Source organism: Cucurbita pepo, chromosome LG06 (assembly GCF_002806865.2).
Source record: "Cucurbita pepo subsp. pepo cultivar mu-cu-16 chromosome LG06, ASM280686v2, whole genome shotgun sequence".
Lineage (NCBI taxonomy): Eukaryota > Viridiplantae > Streptophyta > Magnoliopsida > Cucurbitales > Cucurbitaceae > Cucurbita > Cucurbita pepo.
The window spans coordinates 2,327,261-2,354,661 of NC_036643.1; the positions used below are offsets into that span (position 1 = coordinate 2,327,261).

The following is a 27,401-nucleotide window of genomic DNA, read 5'->3' on the forward strand; positions in this document are numbered from 1 at the left end:
GATCTGTTTGGGTCGGTTTTTTATATTTTTTTCTAAAAATAAAAATATATATTATTGAGAGGGAACTTCACAGTACGTTATGATCGCAAGGGACCAACTTCCCTCCTTTTCTACACAAAGCCTGCTCGCCAACTGAATTAACTAACTTCCCGTAACTATACCGTAACGGCATCCTCCCCAGCCGTCTATGAAACTCCGTTATACACCGTCCCCTTCTCTTCCTATGCTCCCCTTTCCTATTACTTAGCCCCACCTCACTAACCCCCTCCCCCAATCCCAGCCGTTCATTCTCATCGTAATCATTCCGTGGGTCCCCCCAGTCTCTGATCCTCTGCGCCGCAACCAGAATAGGCCCAGCGTTCGACATGTCGGCCACCATGAAATTCATCAAGATATCCTCGCAATTGCGCTCCCGATCGACAACTCTTCTCATGTCGGCCATCGCCGCTCCGCCTCCGCAAGTATACTCGAACAAATACTCCATCTTCAGAATCATCAACTTCGTGAGCACGATCGAGTATTTGTCTTGATGAACGGTGTAGATCCATTCTCGTCTCGAGAGGTCTAGATCGTGGGACCGGACGAAGAAGCCGACAAGTCGTTCGGGGTTTCTCCCCCAAACTCTGAACGCGAACTCCAGGGACGATATGTCGATCTCGACGTCGTCGTCGCAGATCAAAACGGCGCCGGTTTGGATGGACTTATGGGGTCGGAAACGAGAATTGAGGCTGTTTGAAGATTGGCGGATTACGGAAATGGGTCCAGTGGTGAGGTTTTGAGCCAATTGCGTTAGGGTTTTTGACGAGGTTGAGGGATTTCCCCAAAGGATCAGTACGGCGTGTACGATTGGGGATGCGGCATACGTGGCGGCTATTGATTGGAGTAGAGGGATGCGGGATTCGTAATAGCCGTTGATGAGGACCGTGATTTGATCCGGTCGTAGATTCCGTCGGTCCGGCAGGGATTCGGCGTCGCACGCGGCGGCGGTTGCTTTCAGCAGAGAGCACACGGCGGTGGAGAAAGAGAGGAGGATGAAGATCGTTAGTGACTTCAAGTTCATCTCCACTTGCTTCTGCTTCAGATCTGAACAAGATGCAGAAACAATATCATATTCGCACTTAGATTTTTTTTTTTTAAAAAAAAAAAATATATATATATATATATATTATTTGATCTCCTTTTTCATTAAACGACGTCGTGTCAAGCTGATGCGTAAACTTTACTCCTTGGCTCATAAAGAAAATGGGAAGAACGTGAATAAGAACGGAGGCACAGTTTTCCTTAAAAAAAAAATTAAATAAAATATCTACAAATATGAAATTATTATAAAATTATTATACTTCAATTATCCATTGCAATAATTTTTTTAACATTCACATGCTTTACACTAAAAATTTTCTGACCCAAAGTTATTCGGGGTGACTCACATGACAATTAATTAATGAGAGTAATATTCACTACAACTGCAACAATATGTTCTGATCAGTGATTACTAAAAAACTAAATGATCATAATGTTAGAAATTACGATATTTATATATGAGTTGAAAATACACGGGATTACGTAAATGGTATTTTATGAATTAGTCAGAAATTATATTAATTCTTGCTGGTAAGTCTTCAAGGTCACAATTTTTTTGTCGTGATTTGCATTTGGGCGTTGAATGCAATTCTTCTATTCGCCCAATTACCTTTGACCATTGACCATTGACCGTAGGTTTTTTATTTTTTATTTTTCATCTTTTTTAATGCTTATATTTTGTTTTGAGAAATATCTCCAAAATGAAAATTTGATAAAATATTGTTTTTTCCTCCTAAGTTAGATTACCTTGGTAATTGTAATTATCTTTCTTTTAAATAATATATATATACTCTGTATTCGAAATATGCCTTTCTAGGAGTATTACTGCTCAAATGGTACCTTACGAAGTCTCTATCGATCTTATTCTTATTATGCGCCTTGTGAGCGCGTTTGGATCCGCGAAGGCAATCGCTCGGACTGGAGGGAATCGCAGCATGGGGAATGTCCGCATCTCGTCGCAAGGCTCATTTTGAGTTGTGGATCATATAAGGGTTTATTTGATCAAGGGCCGGGGCACAAGGGTCATGGTACTATCCAAGTGCGAAGAACAACGGGGTGACTGCAATGGGCAACAATCTCACTCACCGCCTTAAATGATGAGCAAAGAATATCTATACAAGAATTCTTTGTTGAGCATCTAATATTTTAAGTACATTTAAATATATTAATATTTATACATACTAAAAATATAACACATTTTAACTTCATATTTTTCCTAAAAAAAAAAAATTAATTATTAAGTNAAAAAAAAAAAAAAAAAAAAAAAAAAAAAAAAAAAAAAAAAAAAAAAAAAAAAAATCAATTATTAATAATAATTAAAACACAAACAAATAATAAAAGATGAAATTTGAGGAAATTAAATTTAATATAATGCTCGAGTGATTTGGAAAGAGATCGAGAGAGAAATATCACAAATTTAATTATATTTTTTAAAAAACAAAAATTATTCATATATTTCATATTTCTTCATACATTTGATCTGCCTCATCCAAAAAAAAACCAATAAAGGAGGAATCAAAGGAGAGAAAAAGAAAAAGATTTCTAATTTTTCCCTTTTTGTCCTACAACTCTATTTATCTGCACATTGGACTCTGCGGACGATGCGACGTCGTAATGTGCAGCGTTTCCAAGGAACAGAAACTCAACACCTCCTCTCCGCCTAACAAATCCCCGTTCTTCTTCTCCTCCACCAATTTCACCACATTTTCAAACACCGTTACTTCACACGGAAGCCTCAAAACCCCCGTTTGTTGAAACCCGAACTCCTCCTCCGCCTCTCTCAACAGAATCTCGAACGCCGGATGCCCTAAATACTGCGTCGGTATAACAAATCGCTTTTGCTCCTCTCCTACACTCACCGCCAAATAGCCTTTCGGCACGGCGCCGCCGGAGATTTCACCGCCAGAGGAAAGCGTTCGTTTCAGAAACTTTATGCTCTTGCCTCCCGATCCCGCCGCCGTGCCGGAGGCTTTGTTCGCCGTTTTCGATGAGTCCGCTAACTTCCGCCATTTCTTCAGGATCTGGTGAAGCCTTACGATGTCTCTGATTTTGTTCGACTTCTTCGAATTTGGATCCATTCCGCAATTAATTTCTTACGAGGAATGTGATGAATGAAGATGGAGAGGGGTCCTTTCTGTTCTCGACGCTCTGAATTTATAGGCAGTTCGGAAACTCGGATTTAAAAAAAAAAACGTAAAATTTTCATTAATTTTATCCGTATTTTCTGTTGAGATTCCCTAAATCGTCTACAAATAATAATATTTAAATTGGTGTGTAATTACCATTATACCCCTTGCCATCTTAGTTTTCTTTAATTTTATTTTAAAAAATTAAATTTTAAATAGCACTGATAGAAAAAATGTGAGTGACTATCAACATTATACTTATTATTTCTATTGATATCCGATCCATAATTAATATATATTAATTTTTGCTGTGTCATTTCTTTAAAAATAATTATTGCGTCATATTTACTATTTTATTTATTTTACTTTCTTAAATAGTCATAAATATAACTCGATTTGTTATTGATGATATAAAGTTGGAAATCAAAATATATACTTGAATTAAATATTTATTTAATTATATTCCAGAGTTAAAGAGTTTAATAATTAAAATAAAATATATAATAAAGCGTTATTATTAAAGTGGGGTGCGCAACCCAAGGCTTAAAAAAATGGATTAAAAGTGTGAAGCTTTTTACAGGTATGGCATTTAATCTCTCGGCTCCTATTTTCGGTAGAAGATAACCCATGTGGGGTTAGCAAATTTAAGCCATTAATATAAATATCAATAATGACCCCAAAGTCTAACCTCCATTTTATAATCGCCGTACACCTGTTACATTTTATTTTTTTAATCTCAAATCAAATGAATTAATTGTAATTTATATTTTCTCTAAATCGATTTAAATAATTATTTTAAGTCTCAATTTTTATTAAAAAAATTAAAAAAATAATAATAGGGAATATTTTGAATATATATGAATAATATATTAATTTGTATTTAAATCTGACTTGAATATTAAATAGGGAGAAAAAGGTAATTTTGATTGAAGCAAGCGATGGTTTAGGTGGAGATCCATTTTGGTTGTATTTATAAATTTATAATAATAATAATAATAAAAAGATATATATGGTTGGTGAAAGGAGCGATGAGAGATTGATTTGATTCCCCGAGGCAAAGAGTCAAAGGCAAAGGAAGTCTCGTACCGTTCGATTGTACTATCATTATTCAAATATTTTAACTGCCCTAACTGCCCTTTTGCTTTGATTTCGATGGAATCCCNTTTTTTTTTTTTTTACAATTTCCAATGTCCATCTTTTGTTACAATTTCCGAGTATTTTATTTCATTTTTTTATTATTAAATGGGTTCTCATCACTTAATGCCATATGCCATTTTTTAAATAAAATAATTGAATGCTAAATTAATTAAAAAAAAATCACATTAAATTTATACTTTCTCCAATTATTATTATTTAAACTTTTAAAAAATTATCTTAAATTACAAAAAAAATATATATATATATCCATAACTTAGTTTTAGGAGTAAAAGGTTAATAATTTGTTCCAAAAATATCCTTTTACATAAAACTTCATTTACGATTATACTAAAAAAAATAATCACAAATTTTATAAAATAACATTAAAACGTTTATAGATAAATTATGAGATGTTCGTAGATAGTTTTCTTTTATAGATTGACAGTAAAAAATTATAATTTTTAAGGTTACTTTTAAAAAATTTATAGGTATTATTAACCTTAAAACTATTTTTAAATTGTTAAACAAAAAAATATATATATATATTAATAAAAAAAAATTTACAATTGAAGGTAGTTTTTAAATACTATTAAAAATTTAAGAGTATGGTTAAAATAAAATACAAACAGTTTACCTCTAAATTAAGGCTATTATATATATATATATATATATATTTATTTATTTATTAAAGATTAGGAGTGTTATTGAAATTTATAAAATTCTAAAATGTGTTTAAGAGAATTTAAGATGTTAAAATATTTTTATTAAATTAGCCACGGTTAAAATTGAAAGTTAAATTTGAAAGTATTGAGGATGGTTACCCAATTTAAACGGTAAAAAGAGGGCAAATGTTTGACTTTGACCTAAATAAATGGAGGGCTTAGATGAGAACGGCAACGTGATCCGCACGACAGCACCTCACTGAAAGAAATAAAGAGAGATTCCGTTCGTTCCCAATTAATTTATACCCCAAACACCCAAAATCATTATACCACTCATTAACCATCATCAATCCACATTCTTTTTGTTATTAAGCAACCAAATAATATATATATATATATATATTAAATGTAAATTAAAGAGAGGGACTTGTGGTACTATAATCTATTATTGATGAGCACTTGATTGATAAAAATTAATTAAAAAAACATTTTTAATTAAATTAAAATAATATAAGTCAATAAAATACTTACAAATAATTTGTTATGATTGATTAGTTCTAGAAAAATTAAAATAAGGAAAAAAGAAGTCCTCACGTGCTTCTTGTTCAGACGGACTGATGAGATGGGAGTACCGAACACGTGCTTCGCTCTGGCTCCCCCGCAGTAACGCAAACTCTCATACTCTTCACCCTTTTGCTTAATTAAGAAGCTAATTTATTCAAAATTAAATCATCTAAATTAAATCTCTCAACTTTCTAATTCTTTAATAAATAAATTATATTTATTTATTTACTTATTTATCTTTATATAAATTGCTCCATGATTGATATTAGGTATAACATAATAATTGATTATGGTCTACCAATTTTCTTTTGACTTTTTTAGTGTAATTTTTTCTTAAATCTTTATTAATTAATTATCGATTAATCTTAGGATTTATTCTTCTATTACATTATTTTATTGACTAAAGTATATAAGTGATAGCTAGCCTGTTATCACATCAATAATTATAAAATAAAATAACAAATAAAGTATATTAATTATGAATATTAGTTTCTTCCTTTATTGGAGCGATTAAATAATATAGTCTTTAAAGTTTCCTATTTTAACAAATAAACTATATGAAATTTAACTAATATTGCAATATATATTTCTTTAAAGTTTTGTTTATGAATAATTCGTTGACAATTAACGAACCTACCAATGATTAGTAGTTACGAAACAAAATATTAATTATCATAATATTGAAATATATAAATTATTCCTAATTTTTGGACCAACCAATGATTTAAGTTCGATTATACTAATTAATTTTATGCTCAAGTTACACTACCTACCAACAAATTCGTAAGGTCAATATATCATAATTAAAATATTTAAATAGTAATCTATGGCAATTAATTAGTAGGGGTTGTAACAAAATCATATATATATATTTATTTTATAATTAGCCAATCAATGATTTATATTCAATTAATCTAAATAGGGTGGTTACAATTTGTTTTTGGGTCAAAGTTGTTACTAAAGAAACAGCTATTAATAATTGGATTATAAAAATACAAATAAAAATAAAAATAAAAATCAATCGATACCCTAAAGCAACCAATTAATTAAATAAATTATTTTGCATAGTTAAGTAATTAATGAACTAATATATTAAATATCCAAATATTTCTTTTAAAAAATAAATTCCATAAAATTCAAAATTTCGTGATTGAATTTATTATTTCATATATTCACTTAAAAAAAAAAAAAAACAAACAAACAAACTTAATATTTCTAATATATTTTCCTTCTTTTATTTATTAAAAAAAATTGATATTTTTGCACGCCCATGACAAAAGGCGGATTTTGTGGTTTCGATGTTGGGCCTGAGATCAGGTTTGTTTCCGGCCCACAAAAGCCCATTATTGCCGGTAAGAAGCCCAAAAACGTATCGTCTGATACCTTCACAAATCTTAAATTTAATTTAAAATCATAAAATAATTTCACCAGAAAATGAAGACAAATAAATAAATAAAATAAATTACATGGTCTATAGTTTTTTTTTTTTTGTTTTTTTTTTATTTTTTTTTTCATATTAATAAAAACTAGGCAATAATATTTCTATCAAAACAATTCTAATAGCTCATAAAATAAAATTAAAATAATCGAATAATAAAATTATATTCCTCGACTTTCATTTCATTAAATTAGATTCTAAATTATAACACGAACAAAATTAATATTCTATATCAATAAGTTTCTAGATGTTTGAGGATTTATGGCTAGTTACGCTCGTGTCTAATAATAATATTTTTTTTTATAATATTTCGATATTTTTTATTTATTAAATAGAAGCGGGTATGTAATAATATTATGGTATGGAGGGATAGGTCGCATTCAAGAAAGCAAAAAATATTGGGCTTATGTGGAAATCACAAGGCATTAAATGGAAATAACTGTCGGCCACAAAATGCTCCAAATTCTTAACCTTCCTTCCACTTACAATACCTTATATTCGCTTCCTGTCACATTTACATACCGAATTTTCATGGACAATTGCAATGTTTTGCCCAATCATTTTTTTTTTAAATTATATTTTTTTTAATTTTTAATTTAGTTAAATAATTCAAAAGTAATAATTATGGTTTGGAAATTTGAGGAACTATTTTAATTTTTTTAATTTTATTTTATATATTTTTATATTTCTGTTTCTAATTATGGGAAAACATGTGTGTGGTAACTTCTATTTTACATTAAAAAAATATCCATAAAATACAACAAGTTAAATTAAATAAAAAAAATTCAAATTTTACATTATCTACGATCCATTGTTTTCTTTTTCCTTTTAAATATTTAAATCTAAAAAAAAAAAAAAAAGACTCTTAAAAATTTTCTTCTTAAAAGTACCATTCAATTATTGAGTTAGGAGAATCCTCTTTATTTAATAATTAGAATAAACTATATATTTAAATTAGAATAAACTATATATTTATAAGTTTATTTGTAATTAATGATTTACTTTATTATTATTATTACAAAAAGAATTATTCATATTTCATGATATATCAAAAAGAAGAAAAGGCTAAGGTATCAAAGATTAAAGAGAGATTCCATCTCACAAATAAATAACAAAGTTATTAAAAAGAAATAATAATAATAATAATAATAATAATCAAAGGCTCAATGATGGGAGTTATAATGGTGGCAATGAGTCAGAAACAAAGTATGGGTTATTTTATTTGGTAACCAAGGGTGCCACGTGGAGAACATCGAAATAGATCGGTGAGATTCTGATTAGGCGTAGAAAGCTTTTAAGTGTTCGGGTCAGCTTACGTACCTTTCTATTTGATAATTAGAAAATTTTTATATTTTTAATATTTTATGCAAATTTATTTACTTATTTTCGATAACAGCTCCATGTAACATACTCGAATACTATACAAGCATACTCAATAATAGTTAATATTTAACTCGGGTTAGTATTTGCGCATAACGTTAATTTTGAAAATATTATAGATAACTAATAAAATATTTAATTAAATATATATGCATGACTTTTGAATAAAATTTACGAGCAAGAACCAATGACATAGAGTCTCTAGTGGATCTCCTTTTTCACGAGGAATAAGAATGATGCTTCATTAACCATTTCGCGAGAATAAAGAGATTTTTTTTTCACCCGACTCTACCTAAATTCTTGTCTCACCCTACTTGTAATAGTCTATATATATATCCCTGGTTTTGTTAGATAATATGAAGTGGAGTCGGGTCGGGAACGGAGAATGTCCCTGATTTTGTTAGATAATATGAAAAAATTTCTTCTAGCTCATTCTCGAGTTTAAACGAGGATTTTCTGACCCATGGGTTAAATGGACATCTCTAATATGATGGGTATTCATGTCATTTAACACGGAAGCGTAAATATTTACGATTTAGCTCACAAATAAAGAACAAAGATGCTATACGTTTTCCTAAGAATTTTGCCCGAAAAAGGGTTATTCCACGACTCACCAAAGAAGGTATTGTAACAGCTTAATACAAAAGTTTTAAGGGCACTTTATGTGCCCAACTAAATTTAGAATCTAATAATTGGAGGGTGTAATTTTCCATTGACAATTTTAAGATATAGTTTTATTGGAATATTTAATTTCCTATTCTTTTTTATTTGGACCTATGCATATTTTGAGGTATAACAAACGTTCCATTGCTTATCATATGATGTTGCATGTGATTATTTTTTAAATAATAATAATAATATTAAATAAAATATATGATTTATTGTCGAGAAAAAGAGACCTAACTAGATTCCCAAATCATTTGTAACGGCCTTAGTCGATCTAGTGGAAACTCTTCCCGACCTTCTGTTGACTACCCAATTTCCTATACCTCAAGAGAATCGAGTCGATCGAGTGCCAACGACTTTGCGTTTCTTACTTAAACCTAAATTTAGTTAGCATCTCGTAATCTCGACTAACTATAAATTCTTTTTTTCTCTTCGAACTTAGCCATCTCGGAATCTCTAATTTCTACCGTTTTTTTAAAATGATAATTGATATTTTATCCATCAATTAGCTTTGTAACCACCCAAGCCCACAACTAGCCGATATTGTCCGATTTAGCCCGTTACATATCTTCGTCACCTTATTTGAAATCTTTTATGCAATGTTTCTAATAATTGATATTATTATACAACATCTCGCTCCAATACCTATCACCGTCAACCCAAAATATCAAATCCATCAATACTCGAATATTATTGAACAAAATTTTTAATTATCCCATAAATAGTAAAATTTAATATCTCAGGATTCTTATCTTTACTCACCAGTAGTTGAAAAAGATACAACGAAACCGAATATGTATGACGTGTCATCTAAACTTGACTTGAGATGTATCGGGTTCGTTCAAATTCATCTACTTTCCACTAAAACACGTTCATCATTTCACTCAAACTATTCCCTACGCAAAACTAACCTAAATTTATACAATTTTAAAAGTAGCATAAAACGACAAAATTAAACAGGAAAATTGTGAAGAAAGAAGTGCTTTTGTGGTGTAATGACATTATTATTATTATTATTTAATTTTTTTAAAATTAAAAAAAAAAAAAAAAAAAAAAGGTTGTGTCCTTAATTTCTTGACCAACTGAATTACGTGTTCAATCAAGTCCACATGCATCCATGGGCTTCTATAAATAAGTGCTTTGTTTCTGCAGCCATATTGGCAGTGGAAAGGGCTGATTAAAGAGAGAATAAGAAGTATTATTATTATTATTATTATTATTATTATTATTATTATTATTAATAAATAAATAATAATAATAATAATAATTAAATAATTAATGGGGGCAGAATGGAGGAGCTGTTATTTGGACATAATTTTGGTTCCTTTAGGGTTTTTGATGAGCGCTGGATATCATGCATGGCTTTGGCATAGAGTTCGGACTCAGCCTTTCACTACCCTCATTGGTATCAACACTAATGCTCGTCGTTTTTGGATCGCTGCCATTTTACAGGTCAAATTTCTACGTTCTATCTCGTAAGAATTATATTTAAATATATATTTTTAATTCTATCATCTCAACGTTTTTTCCTCCCGAACATATTATGATAGTAAAGCATAATTTCAAATGGTTCGGAATTTGAATATAATCGAGGGAAGATAGGAAGCTTTATACTTTGTGAATATCTTTAGCCGGTTGAATTATGCTCGGGATGACGGTTGGTGTAACTTTAGCTATGAAAGTCGAATTTTAGATCGGGTATTTGAATTTTTAATTATTTTATTGACAGGATAATGAGAAGAAAAACATCCTGGCCGTCCAAACCCTAAGGAACACGATAATGGGATGCACCCTAATGGCCACCACTTCGATTCTGCTCTGTATGGGGCTAGCGGCGGTATTGAGCAGCACATACAGTATAAAAAAGCCTCTAAACGACGCCGTTTATGGGGCCCATGGTGATTTCATGTTGGCTCTTAAATACGTGACTTTGCTCACACTATTCCTCTTCTCCTTCTTCTGCCATTCCCTCTCCATCAGATTCATAAATCAAACCAATATTCTGATCAACATTCCGCCCGGCGCCGCCGCCGTCACCTCCGATTACATCTCCGATCTCCTCGACAAAGGCTTTATTCTCAACACCGTCGGCAACCGCCTCTTCTACGCTGCCCTGCCGATGCTCCTCTGGATTTTTGGCCCTGTTTTGGTCTTCGTTTGCTCTGTTTCCATGGTTCCTGTGCTTTATAATCTCGACTTTGTTTGCTCCGACGCTATCGGAAAACGGAAAACGCTCGCCGCCGGTGACGCTAATGGCGAGCTCAGTAATGTTTAGAGCTTCGAACAATGGTTGATTTGGTCGGTTTCTCTGTATGGATGTGATATTTGTGTGTAAATTGATCGGTGTTTGTGTCCGTAGGTTTTGAAACTGACTTTTAAATGGGAATAATTGAAATGCAAATTTGTCTCTCATTCCTCATATCTAAAATAATTGAATTTTCTTTTGTTTGTGTTAATTTGTCAGCTAAATTAACACAAATATTACATAATTACGAGAAATAAAATTATGATGGAATAGTTTATAGAAAAATATAAACTAATTAAATATTAAAAATAAAATAAAATATATTACAAAGTAAATCTATTAAAATATAATATTTAAGATATATTCCTAATTAATATATTTTCTAAATATTATATTTCAACAAAGAAATGCGTGAAAGAACAGGTTTTTTTTATACTAATTATTTTAATATAATTATCTATGCTTTAATACTTTATAATAATTATGTTCTTCCTTTTCCTAAATTACATGATACACGAAATAATACTTAATGAGTGAACAAAAAGAAATTAAAAAAATAATAATAATAATAATAAAGCCTTGCTTTAAAAAAAAAAGTCAAAAGTTTAATGGCCTAACACTTTTTTAAAAAATTAAGAAAATAAATTTTCATCATACATTTGGACAGTGTTTTGAAACGAGGCGAAAATTGATACGATAAAATGTGTAACAATTTAGGCCACATAAATAATTTACCTAAATTAGTTAAGGTATATTTTAAATCCATCTAAGCTAGAAGTACATGCCCTCTATTAATTTTAGCATTTTGATGGGTTTAAATGGTCTAATCAAGAGAAAATTTATAGTAAACCCTACAAATGGCTAACAATAAATGAAAAGCACGGTACTCGGCTTCTTCTTTTTGAAACTATGGTACTAATAAATCAGAGTGGCGCAGCGGAAGCGTGGTGGGCCCATAACCCACAGGTCCCAAGATCGAAACTTGGCTCTGATATTTACTCTTTGAATGATATAAATTAATTAATGTATGTATTTTGATCCATTCAAATGGTCTAATCAAGAGAAAATTATAGAAACCCTACAAATGGCTAACAATAAATGAAAAGCACGGTACTCGGCTTCTTCTTTTTGAAACTATGGTACTAATAAATCAGAGTGGCGCAGCGGAAGCGTGGTGGGCCCATAACCCACAGGTCCCAAGATTGAAACTTGGCTCTAATATTTACTCTTTGAATGATCTAAATTAATTAATGTATGTATTTTGATCCGTTCAAATGGTCTAATCAAGAGAAAATTATAGAAACCCTACAAATGGCTAACAATAAATGAAAAGCACGGTACTCGGCTTCTTCTTTTTGAAACTATGGTACTAATAAATCAGAGTGGCGCAGCGGAAGCGTGGTGGGCCCATAACCCACAGGTCCCAAGATCGAAACTTGGCTCTAATATTTACTCTTTGAATGATCTAAATTAATTAATGTATGTATTTTGATCCGTTCAAATGGTCTAATCAAGAGAAAATTATAGAAACCCTACAAATGGCTAACAATAAATGAAAAGCACGGTACTCAGCTTCTTCTTTTTGAAACTATGGTACTAATAAATCAGAGTGGCGCAGCGGAAGTGTGGTGGGCCCATAACCCATAGATCCCAAGATCGAAACTTGGCTCTGATATCTACTCTTTGAATGATCTAAATTAGTTAATGTATGGAGGTACATACATCCGTTCAAATGGTCTAATCAAGAGAAAATTATAGTAAAATACTCGACTTCTTCTTTTCGAAACCATATTACCAACAAATCAGAGTGCCACAGCAGGAGCGTGGTGGGTTATCTACCTTTTGAATGATCTAAATTAGTTAATGTATTTCAAATGGTCTAATCAAGAGAAAATTTATAGTAAACTCCACAAATGGCCAATAATAAATAAAAAGCACGGTACTCGTTCTTTCTGAAACTATAGTACTAACAAATCAGAGTGGCGCAGCGGAAGCGTGGTAGGCCCATAACCCACAGGTCCCAGGATTGTCTCTGATATCTACACCCATATTATGTCTCCATACTCTGTCACAGACCTTATCCCTTTCTTTCTCTTTCAAATCAGAAAGCATTTCCATTTGTGTCTCACAGAATTAGGATAACAAAAACAGAGACATCTCGTACCTCAAATACCTTAAAGGTGTGAGATCCCACCAGCTCAAATCTTTGACCGCCGACCCCAATAATATTGGTTCTTTTTCATGGTTTCTGAATTGAACAAGATGAAAGCATAGGAATATGATAAATAATGTCATTATAGTTAGCAAAATAGATAAATTATATAGGGTTCCTGAATTTCATCTTATCGACTCATCAGTATCGTTACATTTGAGGTTATTATAGATAATTGTTTGATATTCATAAGAGTTTGCTATGCTATAATAACGTGTAGACTATGATTTTGATAAGTGTTACATCAAAGGTTATGAGTTGTATAAGTATGGAAAATTTTGTTCTTTCATTCTTTCATCCTCAGTTAATCAAAGGAGCTTCCACTCTACCGTGCTGTCCAGAAATCCCGAGCGCCGAAAATTCTGCTGGCAACGGGATATTCAACTCGGAACAAACGAGCTGAATTATGCTGGCAGTGACATCCCCAATAGACATTTTGTTGAGGGTCACGGACATGGCAAACCTGTGTTCTATGTTACAAAAACCTGTGGATCCACCCATTCCTGAATGGCCAAACCCAATAAAAGAACCTTCCTTTGATCTCAACCTTGAGAATCCTAACCCAAACTTGCCATTTGGAATGGTCAAATTCTCGTATTTTCCTATACCCAAAAAGGCATCATGAATTCTGGGGTCTTTGTACATTTTGCCTACGAACTTTTGTCCAACTCTTGTGCTGGGATCATTGGTAGGGAGGCTAGTGTAACCAGTATTGCTGAAGATACTATTATTCTCGGCTGTTTCGGGGGAACTCGAGTTCTTTTCGTGGTTGTTATTTACGTTGGTACGACTGTCCTTACTTTTGGCAGCTTTCTGCTTCTTAGGATTCTCGACAGAAAATTTAGGGATGTGAGGGTGGCTTCCGAGAGGTGGTTGGGATGATGAGGAATGTGGTGGCGGTATCACGCCTCCATTGGCCAGGGCTGCGTAATAACGTGCCAGTGCACGAGCAGAGCAATGTCCATTAGCAGCTGGTATAATGGCACGGCGAGTATTGAGCATGTTAAATAGAGGTGTCAAAGTTGTGGCAAGCTGGGCAATCATGGCTGGCTGGAAGGTGGAGGGTAGTTCAGGACGATTGATCCCAGTGAACTTTTGAAGATCATCAAGATTTGGTGTTAGTGTTGCAAGACGAGATTCAACTCCTGGAAACAAGCAAAGAACAATAGAAAAGCTCTGCAACAGTTTTTCTCTTAACTGGTAGAAATTATGGTTAAGAATGCAATAGATTGAGAGGATGCAGTAAAGGATTACCAGGAGGGATTCCGATGTACAGCTCGCCTTCTACGTGGAGTGGGTAAACTAATGCTTCTTCGAGAATCTCCTGGAATTTCTTCCCCGTTGCGTGCTGTTTCGATTAAGCAGATTAAAACCAATGAGACAAAAAATAAGCTATCCTAGGCTATCTTAGACTATTGTGAGCTATGATCAGATTAAAACCAATGGTTAATATGTTGAGGGATGAGTAATAACCAAGCACCACAAATATTGTCTCCTGGCTGATCAATGTATTATACTTTCTTTACCATACAATTAACCAACGCAAAGAACGATAAGGATCGTAATTTATCCACAAGATGTACAAAACGAGACAGGGAATAGAATGTAAATATCCATTAAAACGTGTCAAGAGAATTGGTGAAGGACAGCACTAGATAGGCAAACCTATGACATCGGTTGGGGAGGAGAACGAAGCATTCTTTATAAGGGTGTGGAAACCTCTCCCTAGAAGACGCAAGCCCGAAAGGGAAAGCCCAAAGAGGACAATATCGGCTAGTGATGGGCTTGGGCCGTTACAAATGGTATCAAAGCCAGACACCGGGCGATGTGCCATCAAAGACGCTGGGCCTGAAAGGGCGTGGATTGGGGGTCCCAAATTGATTGGAGATGGGAACGAGTGCCAACGAGGACGCTGGGCCCCGAAGAGGGGTAGATTGTGAGATTCCACGTCGGTTGGGGAGGAGAACAAAGCATTATTTATAAGGGTGTGGAAACCTCTTCCTAGAAGACGCAAGCCCGAAAGGGAAAGCCCAAAGAGGACAATATCGGCTAGTGGTGGGCTTGGGCCGTTACAAATGGTATCAGAGCCAGACACCGGGCGATGTGTCATCAAAGACATTGGGCCTGAAAGGACACTGGGCCCTGAAGAGAGGTAAATTGTGAGATCCCATATCGGTTGGGGAGGAGAACGAAACATTATTTATAAGGGTGTGAAAACCTCTTCCTAGCAGACGCGTTTTAAAACCTTGAGGAGAAGCCCGAAAGGGAAAGTCCAAAGAGGACAATATCTCCTAGCGGTGACTTAGGCCGTTAGATGAAGTATGAAATGATTTAACTAGTTTGAACTCCTATCATTTTCCTCCCCAACTTAGATTCCTCAGCCAGATAATAGTCTTGACATTAGAGTTATACCCCAATAATTTAATTGAATGAAAGAACGAAGGACATTACCTCAACGATCCCACCACATAGCCAGCCATAGGATAGATAGTGATACAACTGCTCCTGCCCAGGTTCAGTCTCTGGCGTTGATTTAGCCATGCAATTCAAACATTCCTCCCAGTCACAAATTAACAAAGGATTTTCCCTCGCATCTACCGTGGCATTATGCAGACCCGACGTGTGGTTAAGCACGTGATAGACCTAGAAATAAAATCCAATAATAGAAAAAATGTCTTTAAATACACTGCAATAACATACGAAGCAAAATTTTCGGGGAGACTATGTGTACCTTTATAATATCTTTACCGTTTGATCCAAAGTTCGGCCAAATATTAGAAACATTTTCCTCAAGATTCAGTTTCCTTCAAGATAATTCATAAGAGGAAAAAAAAAAAGCAGTTTCAATAAATGAAGGCACAGCACGTCCTATTAAGGACATAGCGCGTTTTATACGGACTTGAAACCCTCACTTAACTTGATATAAATTCTGGTCTTACCCATTATCAACTAGCCAATGCAACATTCCAGCTGTGATGCCCTTTGTTACTGAGAACACTGGAAAAAGACTATCAGGTTGAACGGGACGAGGATCGTATCTCCCTAGAACTCCAGCAGCAGTATCGATAATGACCTCTCCATCTTTGTAGGCACACACCTAACAGAATTGTATCATAATTCAATAAGAAGAGAAGAGTGGTAATATAGCATTAATGAGGAATTGAAGGGCGGGATTTAATTGCTATGTCCAATCAATCGTTAGTGTACCAACCTCGTACTCGACTGTTACTTGGCCATAAAATGTTAGCTTAATTAATCAAAAAGGTAAGTATGGAAAACCGAACCGACTATCTTGCAAAAGCAAACATAAATCAGATCAAGCAGGTAGCCAAACCTGGTTTGATCACCCAAAATGTGTTACATTTCAAGAACAACTCAAGTCTCTGTTAAATGACTTTGTATGTCTTCTATCAAACATTGATATTTACCTAGACCCAAGCTCAAACCCACCGCTAGTAGATATTGTCCTCTTTGGGTTTTCCCTTTCAGGCTTCCTCTTAAGGTTTTTAAAACGTGTATGCTAGGGAGAGATTTCCACACGCTTATAAATAATGCTTTGTTCCCCTCTCCAACCGATGCGAGATCTTACAATACACCCCCCTTCAGGACCCAGTGTCCTGTTGGCACATCGCCTAGTGTCCACCCCCCTTCGGGGCTGGTGCTCAGCGTCCTCTCGGCACATCCCAGTGTCTGGCTCTAATACCATTCGTAATAGCTCAAGCCCACTGCTAGCAGATATTGTCCTATTTGGACTTCCCTTTCGGGCTTCCCCTCAAGATTTTTAAAACGTGTCTGCTAGGGAGAGGTTTCCACACCCTTATAAAGAATGCTTCGTTCCACTCTCCAACCAATGCGGGATCTCACAATTCACACCCTTCGGGGCCAGCGTCCTCGCTAGCACTCATTCCCCTCTCCAAGCAATGTGCGATCTCGCATCAATAGTCAAATTCTAATTCTGAGAGATAAAGAAAAGAAGAACATACAACTGAATGATACTCTGAACAAATTTTCAGGATCCATAATCCATGTTACTACTTGGATTCTGAATAATTGTCAGTTCAATCACACAGCTAAATGCTATGGGCCAATTATAAACAAGAATTTACCAAAACCGAAATTGCAAATATGCAATGAAATTTTGCATTAAACTGCACTTCGACATACCCGAAAATGGTTTAATTACACAGTGGCATATATAATAAAGATGTGATACATGCCTGGATTCCAAGTATTTTATCCTCATTCCCCAGCTTGATTAAGAGTTGTCTCAGCTTAGATTCCACTTCAGAATGGGCAGGTGTTCTCCAGATCCATTGATCATTTACGTTTGGCTCCTTGCTAATACTTCTGAAACATCCAATATTAAACCAAGCTGAATGTAAGACGACGCACCAATAATCACACAAACGTCGATTCGGAACTCACCCTTGTAGAACAAATTCAGCAAATGGTCTCATGATATCGAGATATACTATGTGCACATCCATCAAGGAAGAAAGACCTGCGTCAATCTCTCGAAGCTCAGAAAACACGAATCAAATACTTCAGCAAGTTAACACCAGTTAACGTTTAAATAAATACCTCTTAGAAGATTAAGAACCCTTGCAAATATTATAATATCACCAGGAAATGCATCAACCTGTGTAAAAGATGGGCTCTCACCATTTGCAAACACAGACAATCATGACAGAGAAATAATTAGAAGCTATATCAACTTACAGGATTAAAACGTTTAGCCTCCTTTTGACTCATTTTCATTCTTTCTTGTATTTCCTTCACGTTCTTTGATCGTTGCTCCGTCATAGCTCTAAGGGTGACCTGTAAAATAACTGAAGAAGTAAAAATATGAACCTAATTTATCCGTAGGACTCGTGATGAAGGATATCAGAGAATGAAAATTTGTAAGTAACATCAGAGATAATCATGACTCTCAAGAGCACGGGATGCACTTACCTGTGATTCTTTTGCAGGAGTTGTTGCTCGAAATAATACATTTGTCACCATCATTGCTTGCTCTGGCATATCAAGACGCAACTTAAGTCCCATTTCGGCAAAGGACGATAGAAGAGCAACATGGTCACCCTATCAAAGAAGATGTTTACAAATCGTTTCCGCAAAGAACTACAAACCAACTAACTCTCTTACCAACTAGCTGTCTTACAATAACCATAATAAACTAATACTATAACAAACTACATCGAGGGGTAATATCATTATAAAGTTCGTTAAACAAATTGTCAATGGAAGATCAGGAATGTAAGCACATAAACAAACATGGATGTGCTTTGAGCTTTTCTTTAGGAGATAACTTGATATGGACAAGATCTAAAAAGTCAAGGAGGATGATTTTCTCTGTTTTAAGTAATGATATTGTGAGATCCCATATCGGTTGGGGAGGAGAACGAAACACCCATTGTAAGGGTGTGGTAACCTCTCCCTAGCAGACATGTTTTAAAAACCTTGAGAGGAAGCCCCAAAGGGAAAACCCAAAGAGAACAATATCTGTTACCGGTGGGCTTGGGCTGTTACAAATGGTATCAGAGCTAGACACCGGGCGATGTGCTAGCGAGAAGGCTGAGCCCTGAAGGGAGGTGGACACAAGGCGGTGTGCCAGCAAGGGCACTAGACCCCGAAGGGGGGTGGATTGTGAGAATCCCACATTGGTTGGAGAGGAGAGCAAAACACCCTTTATAAGGGTGTGGAAACCTCTCCCTAGCAGAGGCGTTTTAAAAACCTTGAGGGGAAGCCCAAAAAGGACAATATCTGTTAGCGGTGGACTTAAGCGGGCTACAGTTATAAACCATAATACAAGCAGTAAATTGATCAAATATGTTCGTAAAACCAAAGCCTACAGTTGACTTGAAACACTAGAAGAGTAAAATGCAGACAGTTTACTGTACACATTATGTAATTTACCATCGATGATAATGTTTTGAATATTAAATAAACTGTGTATTCATAGTATCAACATCATGAAGTCTTCAACCTTGCAATGTTGCACTTAGAGAGTGACACACATCAAACTTTTAAATTGACAATTGTATTTAAACTGAACCAAAGGATCGAAGGAAATCGTAGATCTGAGGTTTAATTCGTTAATATTTTGCCCAAATAATAATATCGTACAAACCTCTGCAGCTGCCAAAAACATCTTTGCCAGTGCTAGTTTCATGGTGTTTGGTAATTTCTTTGTAAGCCCAAAGTCGAGCAAAATTGGACGATGAGGAGGTTCCTTGCTGATGAGAAAATTCCCTGCACAAAGTACCAAAGAAGGCACTAGAACAACTATTGTATTGCTTTTTGTTACATCCTTAATTTATGAGGGTACATTAAGAAATCATGATTAGAAACTTTTTTTTTAATGTAAATAACTTATCTCGTTAGGTAAATTCTAATTACAGATTCATAACAGAAAACATCACGGAACAAAAACATTATTTGTTTCTCATAAGAAACAAATTCATTTATATAATGAAACTACAAAATATTTGGGCATTGTCTAATTCCTACATTAGTGAATTATCTACCAGAAATAAATCTTCTACTGCTAATTTTTTTTATTAATCTACATTTATTTACATTAAAACGATTACGCATAGATGATAATGTACCAGGATGCGGGTCGCCATTGAAAAATCCATCGACATAAATTTGGTGTGCATAAGCGCGTGTGATATCTTCAACAATTTTTTGTTTGTCAATACCATAAGCTTCCAGACTAGCAGAGTCATTTAGACGTATGCCATCCATATACTCCAAAATTAGAACTTTCTCTGTTGACTGCCACAGAAACCCACAGAACAACAGCTACATAAGCAAACCTAATCTTAAGCATATGCAGAACTTGTAGACTTGCTTGGAATGGAATATACAGTAAGCGTTAAACATGTTGCTAAGTTATGAGCACAAATCAATCCTTAAGATAATGACTTTGATCTTGTAGACTTGCTTGGCATAGATGTATATGTATCCTTTGAAATTTTTTCATATAAGCTAAAAGTTGGGAAGCCTTTAACATGACTAATGTTTCCTCATTACAGCAATAAAACTAAATTTAAAATGTTTTTTTTAAAGAAAAGTTTAACAATTGCAAGGGTGGAGGAACGATGTGAGATCCCACATCGATTGGGGAGGAGAATGAAGCATCCTTTATAAGTGTGTGGAAACCTCTCCCAAGCAGACACGTTTTAAAAAGCTTGAGAGGAAGCCAGGGAAACCCCAAAGAGGACAATATCTATTAGCGGTGGACTTGGGCTGTTACAAGCGAACTAATAACCTTAGACGGTATTTTCCTACAAATTACTTAGAAATAGTGCTACATCCTTATGTCCATGATAATATGCTGATTCAATAGTAACCAGACATTCTAGAAATTTGATGTTATAAGGTAGGAAAATTGCCTGAATAACTTCTGGAATAAAAACATTCACAATTCCAAGGCCTTTATCGCCATCCGAGCACCCAAGATTTCTAGAAACTGTCCTCGTGTTCTCTACAAAATGAAATAAGAAAAGAGGCAAGTGAAAAAGTGAATTAGGTGACTTGAATAACTGTGGATAACATTGTCCTTCACTCAACAACAATAGGGGAAGTGTCTTTTCCAGTAAGTTCAGTAAAGGCATACCCGCTTCAAGATTGAAATCGAGTTCTTTGGGAGCTTCTCGGCACCATTCATCTATAATGGGATTAAAGTCATACTGCGGCTCTGCCCAGGCTATCCAATCAACAATCGCCTTCGCATTCTTCAAGTCCTGTAAATAGTCATCAAATGCTCATCAATCAGGCCGAAAGTTCATCAAATATCTCGATCAAACGTCTTAAAGTGTCTATTAGAGCATGCTAAACCTCCAATATAACGGTCTTAATGCCCTCGTGTTGCACTTTGATAACCACCTCCCTTCCATCAAGCAAAGTCGCTCGGTGCACTTGCGCTATCTGACAGAATCAAATGCCACAAAATAAAGGAATCGACTCATTTGTATCCTAAAACTGTCTACAATAAGAGGATCTTACAGACGCAGTTGCTAAGGGAGCTTCCACAAAGTTTGCAAACATATCAGTGATTGATTTCCCCAACTCTTTCTGTATTGTCTGGCGAACCTGTCATGGAACACAAGTACAATTGCACCATTGAAATATACGAAGACTTTTTGTATGAAAATATTTGTAAGGGAGAAAAATGAAGCATGTTTAATGGAGAAATTGTGATTAGAACTGTATAATTTATGCATCTTTGATCCATTAATCAGATTTATTTTGCAAAAATAAAAAGCACAAAAGAAAACCTCTTGTAAAGGACGAGGAGGGAGAGAGTCTTGTAGCTGTTTGAAAAGGCGTATGTATGCATCAGGGATAACATCTGCTCGAGTAGATAAATACTGTCCAAATTTCACCCACAAGCCTTCCAACTCTATTATCAAACTCAATGCCCGCTTTGCATTACGTTCATGTGCTCTTTCCCATAAGGCTGCTCTTTTAGACTTGCTAATCCACTTCTCTCTTTGTTCTAATGCCTTTGGAAACACCCACAAAAATTTTAATTAATTAACTAATTATTATTTATAAACATGAAATACAATAATAAAGGCAGGTGAATTTGTATATTGCTTGATGAAAACAGAGATGAGGGTTCAGGGAACTTTACCTTATAATCGAGGTATATCACTAAAGCCAGGCCGAACACTTTCATTCTTCTTCTGAATATGTTGCCCCATGCCATCTAAAAAAATAAGGTCGAGAAGAAGCTTTAGAATGATCATAGAAACTTTAGAATGAAATCCTATAATAAATGAATTTAACTGCATCCTGATAATTCTGGGAGTTGCAGCCTGCAGGCTACTTAGCAAATGAACCTTGCAACTTAGAATTGATGGGCCTGAAAAAGGCTCGTCTATAAACCTTCATCGTTCAACTCGATGAAAATTCTATGTGTAACTATTAAAGGACTCAAAAAGCATCCTTAGTGTGAGATCTCACGTCGGAGTAGACACGTTTCAAAACCTTGAGGGGAAGCCCAAAAGGAAAAGTCTAAAGAAGACAACATCTACTAGTGGTGGGCTTGGACGGTCACAAATGGTATCAGAGCTAGACACTAGGCGATGTGCCAGCGAGGAGGTTGAGCTTTGAAAGTGGGTGAATTGGGGGTCTCACGTCGATTGGAGAAGGGAACGAGTGCTAGCGAGAAAACTATGCCTCGAAGGGTGGATTGTGAGATCCCACATCGGTTGGGGAGGAAAACGAAATTCTCTTTATAAGGGTGTGGAAACCTCTCCCTAGCAGTGTTTTCAAAACCTTGAGGGGAAGTCCAGAAGGGAAAGCTCAAAAATTACAATATCTACTAGCAGTGGGCTTGGACGGTTACAAATGGTATCAGAGCCAGACACCGAGTGATGTGCCAGTGAGGAGGCTGAGCCCCGAAGGGGGTGGATTGGGGGTTTCCACATCGATTGGAGAAGGGAACGAATGCCAACGAGGACGCTGGGCCCTGAAGAGGGTGGATTGTGAGATCCCACATCGATTGGGGAAGAAAACGAAATACTCCTTATAAAAGTGTGGAAACCTCTCTCTACGCGAACATCCTTTCATTTGTTGGAGAGGTATAGGAGCATAAGCATGAGAAAAGCCCAAATAAGACCATATCTGCTCGGCTTGGACTAATACACTTAGTTTCTCATCCGATAGCCTCAAAGTCAAGAGCAGAAGCTTAATCCTCTCAGCGGCGAATAAACTAAGAATTTGGAATGTGTGAAAACACTGTTCCATCCATTGCGTGATAAGTTAGGCTACCTTGCTTTCTCCGATTTCAACTAAATTAAGCATCGCTCATCACATAATGACTTCACACATGCAGATTAGATAACTATGAACATGATGATCCTTAGAGAATATTGTGTTCTCTAAGGATCACTTCACCGATTTGACAAAAAGCATCAATTTCAACAAACAAAAAGATTCCGAGAATATTCACTGAAGAATCACTTCACCGACAATAGAGATTTCAGAAATCGCCGATGAAAATGACGATCCTTACAATTCGAGCTTAACTATAAGCATGTTGATCCCTAAAATCGCCAAAAAAGCAGCGAGAAAACTCATCACTAACCTGAGGAATGACTCGGAACTTCAGAGGAGGAAATTAAATCAGATAAATCAGGGGAAGCTGAGAGTCTCGAACCACGGCTGCTCCAAGAGGAAGAACTGTGCAGCATCAAACGAAATAAGAATCGAAATTTCGCAACTCGATCAGAAATTTGTCGTTTTCAGTCATTTTCTTGAATTTGACTTTTCTTCCTCTTCCTCTTCCTCTTCCTCTTCCTTTCCCTCAGTTACGTGGTTTGCAATCCCATCACCTAACTTCAACAGATTTATTGCAATCTATTACCTTAGCTAAAGCCAAATCAGAAATAGACACGTGGACTGTTGGTCCCGATGTGGCAGCTTACGTGGAATACTTGGGTCTCCTTCTTTGGGAAGTATCGAAAGTAGTACGTGGACCGTCCCTTCGCCGTACGATTAGAATATTGGGAGATGTTTGGTAAACTCTTTTTAAAATAAAGAAAATTGGTTTAGCTAAATTAGTCGACAGTTTTATAAAGTCAGACCTATCCTAATAAATTAGTTTTTAGTTAAATAAATCTTAATTAATAATAATTTTATTTAATTTTTATTCTCAAATTATATATATGTTTGAATTAAAATATAGACTAAAATAAAATAATTTTAAAAATTAGATAAGATAATATAAGTTAATTTAAAATTTTAAATAATGTAATTATATATTGAGAAATGGAGATTTAATTAAATAGTAACTATCTGACCTAAATATAAATTAATTATATATCGTTTGATATGGTAAATTTGTATTATAATTTGTTACCTTGAGTGGTGAATATTAATTTTTTCAGGGCTAAAAAGGTAATTTTCTTATATAGGAAACTTTAAGTTAAAACCTTTTAGTTAAATAAATCTTAATTAACAATAATTTTATTTAATTTTTATTCTCAAATTATATAAACAAAAATATAAATAAAATAATTTAAAAAATTAGATAATATAATATAAGTTAATTTAAAATTGTAAATAATGTAATTATATAATGAGAAATGGATTTTTAATTAAATAATAGCTCTCTAATCTAAATATAAATTAATTATATATCGTTTGATATGGTAAATTTGGATTATAATTATTATATATTATAATTTGTTACCATGAATAATTAATTTTTTCTAGGGCTAAAAAGGTAATTTTATATATAGGGAAACTTAAATTATTTAGTAAAGTTTTATTTATATAGAAAAATATTAAAAATCATAAGAATTAAAATAGAATATACGATTTTATACTAAAAAGGATGAATAAACAAAAGGGTGCAAAAATGGAAAAAAAAAATTAAAAACAATAATATAATAAAATAAAATAAAGGTATTCACAATTATCTTGTGGAACAGATGACGACAAAATAAAAGTCGATCGCAGTGGCTAGTTTCAAGTTTCAGTTCTGAACTTCTAAGAGTCTGTTCATCATTTATTCCGTCCTCTGGTGTTTCTGTGCAGAGATTTGAGCTCCCATGGCGATTTCAAAGTTCGCCAGTCTATTTATTTTTCTTGTCCTAGTTTTCACGCACGTCCGCGCCAATGTATCGGTTGATGTAGAAGCGGAACATGTAGTTGAAGTCATCAGATCGGATGATTCCGAGGTTTCTGATTTGAAGGTTGAATTGGACGAGCTTAAGTCCAAGATTCAAAAGCTTGGTTAGATTTCGATTATCCTTAACTCTAGCTATCGTTTCTAATAAGTTTTAATTGCTATTTTTGTGATGTCTGAGAAAAGAAAAAAGTGAGAAGGAAATCTAATTGCATGGAGAATTTAGAACAGTTCATTCGAGTATGATTTTATGATTCGTGGAGTCGGTAATTTAATATTCTCTGGCCAGATTTAAAACGCCATTTTGCTTTGTGTTTATATGTATCTGATAGATAGATCTATTGTGAAGTTATTTTTCAAGTTTTTGGCAGTAATATATAGGAATTTTAGAAGTTGACAATATCAGGTGTGCTATATCTCGAAATCTGGGTTCCAATTGTTTGTTGTATTGTTGATTAGTTGAGGAACAAAAATATAGCATCGAATTATACGTTAATTTTCACTCTTGTGAGTGTCGAACAATGTACTGGATGATGGTTAGGAAGATTTCTCAAAATCTAAACTGGTATCCTGTTATTCATGTTGTTGTTTTGGTTGCTAACGCTTGCCTTTACCCAATGCTGAAGAATCCCACCTTGATGAAAAAAGCCAAGAATTGAAGAGGAAGGACGAGGCAATAGCTCAGAAGGAAAAGATCATTAGTGCCAAGCTAGATAGCATTTCGTTGCTTGAAAGTGAGATTGCTTCTCTTCAGGTTTGTGACAGTCTAGGCTTTAATCTTTTAGTCTTTCAGGATGGTTAAATTGTCACCCTCTGAACACACTCGATCTTGCTTCCGTAGTTATCTCTAAAACCCTGTATACAATGTTTCACTCAAATGCTGAATTTTTTAAAACTATTGTCACACTTAGAAAAAAGGGCAATTAGACGCGGAGGAGCAGGTTGTGAAGGCGTATGCACGTGCTCATGAATTAGAAAGACAGGTGAGAAATGAAAATCATTACTTTTATTATTATAATTTTAAACCACTGTCTTCGCTTGATGATGTACCACCCTTCTGCAGGTCGATGATCTCAAAAGACAATTGGAGATGCTGAATGCGGAGAAAAAATCCTGGGAAACTCTGGCAAATGAAGCTGAGAAGAAAATGCAGAAAGCCATTTTAAGATTAGAGAATGTAAGAAGTTATTTCACTAGTTTCTTCTCCCACACTGCTGGTTTTTCATGACATACGCCCAATGTAATTATTTATCCGGTGTTTCCTGGGTGTTCGATGAATTGAGCACATATTTATGACACATGCTTTCCTAAAAAATTGTACTCCATGCAGGCTTCATTCAAATGATTTAAACTCTCTTATTAGATTTAGATTTTTATCACTTTTCTGACATTTGTTTATTTTGCAGATTCTTAAATATGAAATGCATGATTTTTGTTCTTTAGGTGCATTGTCATTACAGCTAGTGTGTCTGTAAAAAATTAAAATCAGTGCAGTGTATAAACTTCAGACAAGTAGAGTCAGATTTTCTGCTATAATTTTTCTTTTATAGGATGTAGTTTTTCTTTTGAAACTATCTTTCTGATTATGATAATCTTGCTTTTATTTTTTCTGACACCAACTTTGTACACGTTATGAAAATTCCTGATATTGGAAGATATTTTTTACTTCAACAGTTCCAGAAGATTCATGAAGAACAGGAAAATAGAATCCGTGTAACTGAACGAGCTCTTGAAGTAACTAAGGTACTTCATGATGCTTCTGAACTTATCAATGACAGTGACGTTTTGTTGTATATTCTTATATTTTTTAAAAAAAAATTAGGAAGAGATGAGGAAGGCGAAGTTTGAGGCAACTTCGAAAATTAAGGAGTTAACAGAGGTAATGTGTTTGAATAATATAGAGTGGTGGATATTATTTTAGATGAAACTTCAATTGTGAGGGGGATGCTAACTTTATTTCGTCCGCAGGTTCATGGTGCATGGCTCCCGCCTTGGCTCGCTTCACATTATGGCCATTTTGAGGTAATGCTCTAGTATTTTGTTTCCATTCCCTAACTTTTACTCCTCTGAGTTCTGTTCTGAAGGTTTACTCTTTGCAGTCTTTGATCAAAACACATTGGAATGAGCATGCAAAGCCTGCAATTGATGTAGCAATTCAGAAGGTAATATTATATAAGTTTCACTTCCTGTGAACAATTTTGAGAAGAAAACAAACTGCAGGTGGCATCCACCCCCCCCCCCCCC

The 27,401-nt window shown here is 34.5% G+C and overlaps 5 protein-coding genes and 1 non-coding gene across 6 annotated transcripts in view; 3 read left to right on the top strand and 3 right to left on the bottom strand.

Moving 5' to 3' along the window:
* Positions 1-12: 12 nt before the first annotated feature.
* Positions 13-1,111, bottom strand: LOC111797358 (glycosyltransferase family protein 64 C3). The gene has a single exon (XM_023680346.1). It carries the CDS (start codon positions 1,058-1,060, stop codon positions 68-70), a length of 993 nt encoding a protein of 330 aa, XP_023536114.1. The 5' UTR covers positions 1,061-1,111; the 3' UTR covers positions 13-67.
* Positions 1,112-2,566: 1,455 nt separating this feature from the next.
* Positions 2,567-3,183, bottom strand: LOC111797608 (auxin-responsive protein SAUR71-like). The gene has a single exon (XM_023680664.1). It carries the CDS (start codon positions 3,156-3,158, stop codon positions 2,655-2,657), a length of 504 nt encoding a protein of 167 aa, XP_023536432.1. The 5' UTR covers positions 3,159-3,183; the 3' UTR covers positions 2,567-2,654.
* A 7,064-nt stretch (positions 3,184-10,247) lies between these two features.
* On the top strand, positions 10,248-11,472 carry LOC111797297. The gene is made up of 2 exons (XM_023680276.1): positions 10,248-10,505; positions 10,783-11,472. The coding sequence occupies exons 1-2, from the start codon at positions 10,332-10,334 to the stop codon at positions 11,326-11,328; spliced, it is 720 nt and encodes a 239-aa protein (XP_023536044.1). The 5' UTR covers positions 10,248-10,331; the 3' UTR covers positions 11,329-11,472.
* Positions 11,473-12,220: 748 nt separating this feature from the next.
* TRNAM-CAU lies at positions 12,221-12,292 on the top strand. The gene has a single exon. It is a non-coding gene; the product is annotated as a tRNA-Met (tRNA).
* A 1,306-nt stretch (positions 12,293-13,598) lies between these two features.
* LOC111797019 lies at positions 13,599-23,843 on the bottom strand. Its single transcript, XM_023679868.1, has 19 exons — positions 23,613-23,843; positions 22,155-22,229; positions 21,796-22,023; positions 21,524-21,610; positions 21,356-21,445; positions 21,135-21,261; positions 20,911-21,002; positions 20,122-20,290; positions 19,641-19,762; positions 18,464-18,592; positions 18,230-18,328; positions 18,092-18,149; positions 17,936-18,011; positions 17,728-17,857; positions 16,450-16,607; positions 16,242-16,314; positions 15,962-16,153; positions 14,765-14,858; positions 13,599-14,655 (listed from the first exon to the last, which is right to left on the bottom strand). The coding sequence occupies exons 2-19, from the start codon at positions 22,227-22,229 to the stop codon at positions 13,811-13,813; spliced, it is 2,844 nt and encodes a 947-aa protein (XP_023535636.1). The 5' UTR covers positions 23,613-23,843; the 3' UTR covers positions 13,599-13,810.
* Positions 23,844-24,967: 1,124 nt separating this feature from the next.
* Positions 24,968-27,401, top strand: part of LOC111797592 (golgin subfamily A member 4-like) — a 6,222-nt gene continuing 3,788 nt past the window's right edge. The window contains exons 1-8 of the mRNA XM_023680646.1: positions 24,968-25,264; positions 25,784-25,911; positions 26,069-26,140; positions 26,221-26,334; positions 26,832-26,900; positions 26,980-27,036; positions 27,126-27,179; positions 27,257-27,319. Coding sequence (XP_023536414.1) covers positions 25,081-25,264; positions 25,784-25,911; positions 26,069-26,140; positions 26,221-26,334; positions 26,832-26,900; positions 26,980-27,036; positions 27,126-27,179; positions 27,257-27,319 — 741 coding nt within the window. The 5' untranslated portion in view covers positions 24,968-25,080. The remainder of the gene's footprint in view (positions 25,265-25,783; positions 25,912-26,068; positions 26,141-26,220; positions 26,335-26,831; positions 26,901-26,979; positions 27,037-27,125; positions 27,180-27,256; positions 27,320-27,401) is intronic.

Coding starts and splice junctions, on each gene's coding strand:
- LOC111797358 (XM_023680346.1), bottom strand. CDS start 1,060: ATGAACTTGAAGTCACTAACGATCTTCATCCTCCTCTCTTTCTCCACC.
- LOC111797608 (XM_023680664.1), bottom strand. CDS start 3,158: ATGGATCCAAATTCGAAGAAGTCGAACAAAATCAGAGACATCGTAAGG.
- LOC111797297 (XM_023680276.1), top strand. CDS start 10,332: ATGGGGGCAGAATGGAGGAGCTGTTATTTGGACATAATTTTGGTTCCT. Junction 10,506..10,782: donor GGATCGCTGCCATTTTACAG/GTCAAATTTCTA, acceptor TTTTATTGACAG/GATAATGAGAAGAAAAACAT.
- LOC111797019 (XM_023679868.1), bottom strand. CDS start 22,229: ATGGCATGGGGCAACATATTCAGAAGAAGAATGAAAGTGTTCGGCCTG. Junction 21,262..21,355: donor TTAAGACCGTTATATTGGAG/GTTTAGCATGCT, acceptor GACTATTTACAG/GACTTGAAGAATGCGAAGGC. Junction 21,003..21,134: donor CGATTTCAATCTTGAAGCGG/GTATGCCTTTAC, acceptor TTCATTTTGTAG/AGAACACGAGGACAGTTTCT.